Source organism: Branchiostoma floridae, chromosome 10 (genome assembly GCF_000003815.2).
Source record: "Branchiostoma floridae strain S238N-H82 chromosome 10, Bfl_VNyyK, whole genome shotgun sequence".
In the NCBI taxonomy this organism is placed as follows: domain Eukaryota; kingdom Metazoa; phylum Chordata; class Leptocardii; order Amphioxiformes; family Branchiostomatidae; genus Branchiostoma; species Branchiostoma floridae.
In genome coordinates this window covers 9,921,840-9,923,728 of record NC_049988.1, presented here as the reverse complement: position 1 = coordinate 9,923,728, position 1,889 = coordinate 9,921,840, and the positions used below count along the sequence as shown (strand labels likewise).

General features: G+C 42.4%; 2 protein-coding genes across 2 annotated transcripts in view; both read right to left on the bottom strand.

Moving 5' to 3' along the window:
* Positions 1-385, bottom strand: part of LOC118424075 (mucin-5AC-like) — a 1,063-nt gene extending 678 nt beyond the window's left edge. The window contains exon 1 of the mRNA XM_035832554.1: positions 36-385. Within this exon, the coding sequence (XP_035688447.1) occupies positions 36-354 (319 nt within the window). The 5' untranslated portion in view covers positions 355-385. The remainder of the gene's footprint in view (positions 1-35) is intronic.
* LOC118424057 (uncharacterized protein YBL113C-like) lies at positions 356-1,881 on the bottom strand. Its single transcript, XM_035832518.1, has one exon. It carries the CDS (start codon positions 1,475-1,477, stop codon positions 356-358), a length of 1,122 nt encoding a protein of 373 aa, XP_035688411.1. The 5' UTR covers positions 1,478-1,881.
* Between the last annotated feature and the right edge of the window lie 8 nt (positions 1,882-1,889).

Sequence of the window (1,889 nt, the reverse complement as noted above, 5' to 3'; positions counted from 1 at the left end):
TGTTATCTGTGTTGTTTGTGCTGTTGTTTCCTTACTTGTTGGTTGTGTGGTTTGGTCGGTAGTCATATCAGTTGTTATCTGTGTTGTTTGTGCTGTTGTTTCCTTAGTTGTTGGATGTGTGGTTTGGTCGGTAGTCATATCAGTTGTTATCTGTGTTGTTTGTGCTGTTGTTTCCTTAGTTGTTGGATGTGTGGTTTGGTCGGTAGTCATCTCAGTTGTTATCTGTGTTGTTTGTGCTGTTGTTTCCTTAGTTGTTGGATGTGTGGTTTGGTCGGTAGTCATATCAGTTGTTATCTGTGTTGTTTGTGCTGTTGTTTCCTTAGTTGTTGGTTGTGTGGATTGGTCGGTAGTCATATCAGTTGTTATCTGTGTTGTTTGTGCCGGTGTTTCCCTTAGTTGTTGGTTGTGTGGTTGAGTCGGTAGTCATATCAGTCGTTATCTGTGTTGTTTGCGCTGTTGTTTCCTTAGTTGTTGGTTGTGTGGTTTGGTCGGTAGTCATCTGGATTGTTGATTTTGTTGTTTGTGATGTTGTTTTCTCGGTGGTTGGCTGTAAGGTTTGGTCGGTAGTCATCTTAGTCGTTGATTTGGTTGTTTGTGATGTCGTTTGCTCTGTGATTGGCAGAGTAGTTTTGTCGGTAGTCATCTGAGTTGTTATCTGAGTTGTTTGTCCTGCTGTTTCCTTGGTAGTTGGTTGTGTAGTTTGTCCAGTAGTCATCTGGGTTGTTAATTTTGTTGTTTGTGATGTTGTTTTCTCTGTAGTTGGTTGTGTAGTTTGGTCGGTAGTAATATGAGTTGTTGATTTAGTTGTTTGTGATGTTGTTTTCTCTGTAGTTGGTTGTGCAGTTAGTTCGGTAGTAATCTCAGTTGTTTGTCCTGTTGTTCCCTTGGTAGTTGATTGTGTAGTTTTGTCGGTAGTCATCTGGGTTATTAATTTTGTTGTCTGTGCTGTTGTTTTCTTGGTGGTTGGCTGTGTAGTTTGGTCGGTAGTAATCTGTGTTGTTAATTTAGTTGTTTGCGCTGTTGTTTCCTTGGTAGTTGGTTGTGTAGTTTGGTCGGTAGTAATCTGGGTTGTTAATTTTGTTGTTTGTGATGTTGTCTTCTCTGTAGTTGGCTGTGTATTTAGTTCGGTAGTAATCTCAGTTGTTTGTGCTGTTGTTCCCTTGGTAGTTGATTGCGTAGTTTTGTCGGTAGTCATCTGGGTTGTTAATCTTGTTGTTTGTGATGTTGTTTTCTCGGTGGTGGGCTGTGTAGTTAATTCGGTAGTCATCTGAGCAGTTGCATGTGATGTTTGTATTGTGGTTGATACGTGTGTGGATTGTTGTGTTCTATGTTGTGTGGTTGTTTTTGGCGTTGGTTGTACTGTCTTACCTGTAGTCGTGGTCTGCTCTGTTGTCATCTGAGTTGTACTGTCCGTGGTCCGAGTAGTAAGTGTTGAAATTTGAGTAGATGGTTTCGTGGTCTGTACAGCCGTGCTCATTGTTGTCCGTTGTGTGGTTTCTATAGGGAAGGGTGTCGTTTGGACTGAAGTTAGGTGTGATGTAGGGGGACTTGTTGTTGATGCCGTAGTTTGTCTTGTTGATCGTCCAGTTGTGACTATCGTTGTTGGTCGTGTAGTCAGTTGTGTAGTCACTCCAGTAGATCGTTGAGTAGTTTGTTTCGTAGTGTCAATAGTCGTCAGGGCTGTGGTCCCTTCAGTAGTACCGATAACTGTCGTTTCTATTGTCGTCTTCTCTGTGGTTGGCCTTGTACTTTGTTCCGTCGTGAAAAGGGTTGTGAGGAGACTCGTTGGTACACCCGTTGGGAAGGTTGTAGAAAGGACTGTAGTTAGGTAAGTTGTACGATAACTTGTTGTTGAGGCCGTAGTAGGTGGCCGTTGATCGCCCTGTGTC

What these genes read in the sequence shown, in the direction of transcription:
- LOC118424057 (XM_035832518.1), bottom strand. Translation starts at nt 1,477, where the DNA reads ATGAGCACGGCTGTACAGACCACGAAACCATCTACTCAAATTTCAACA.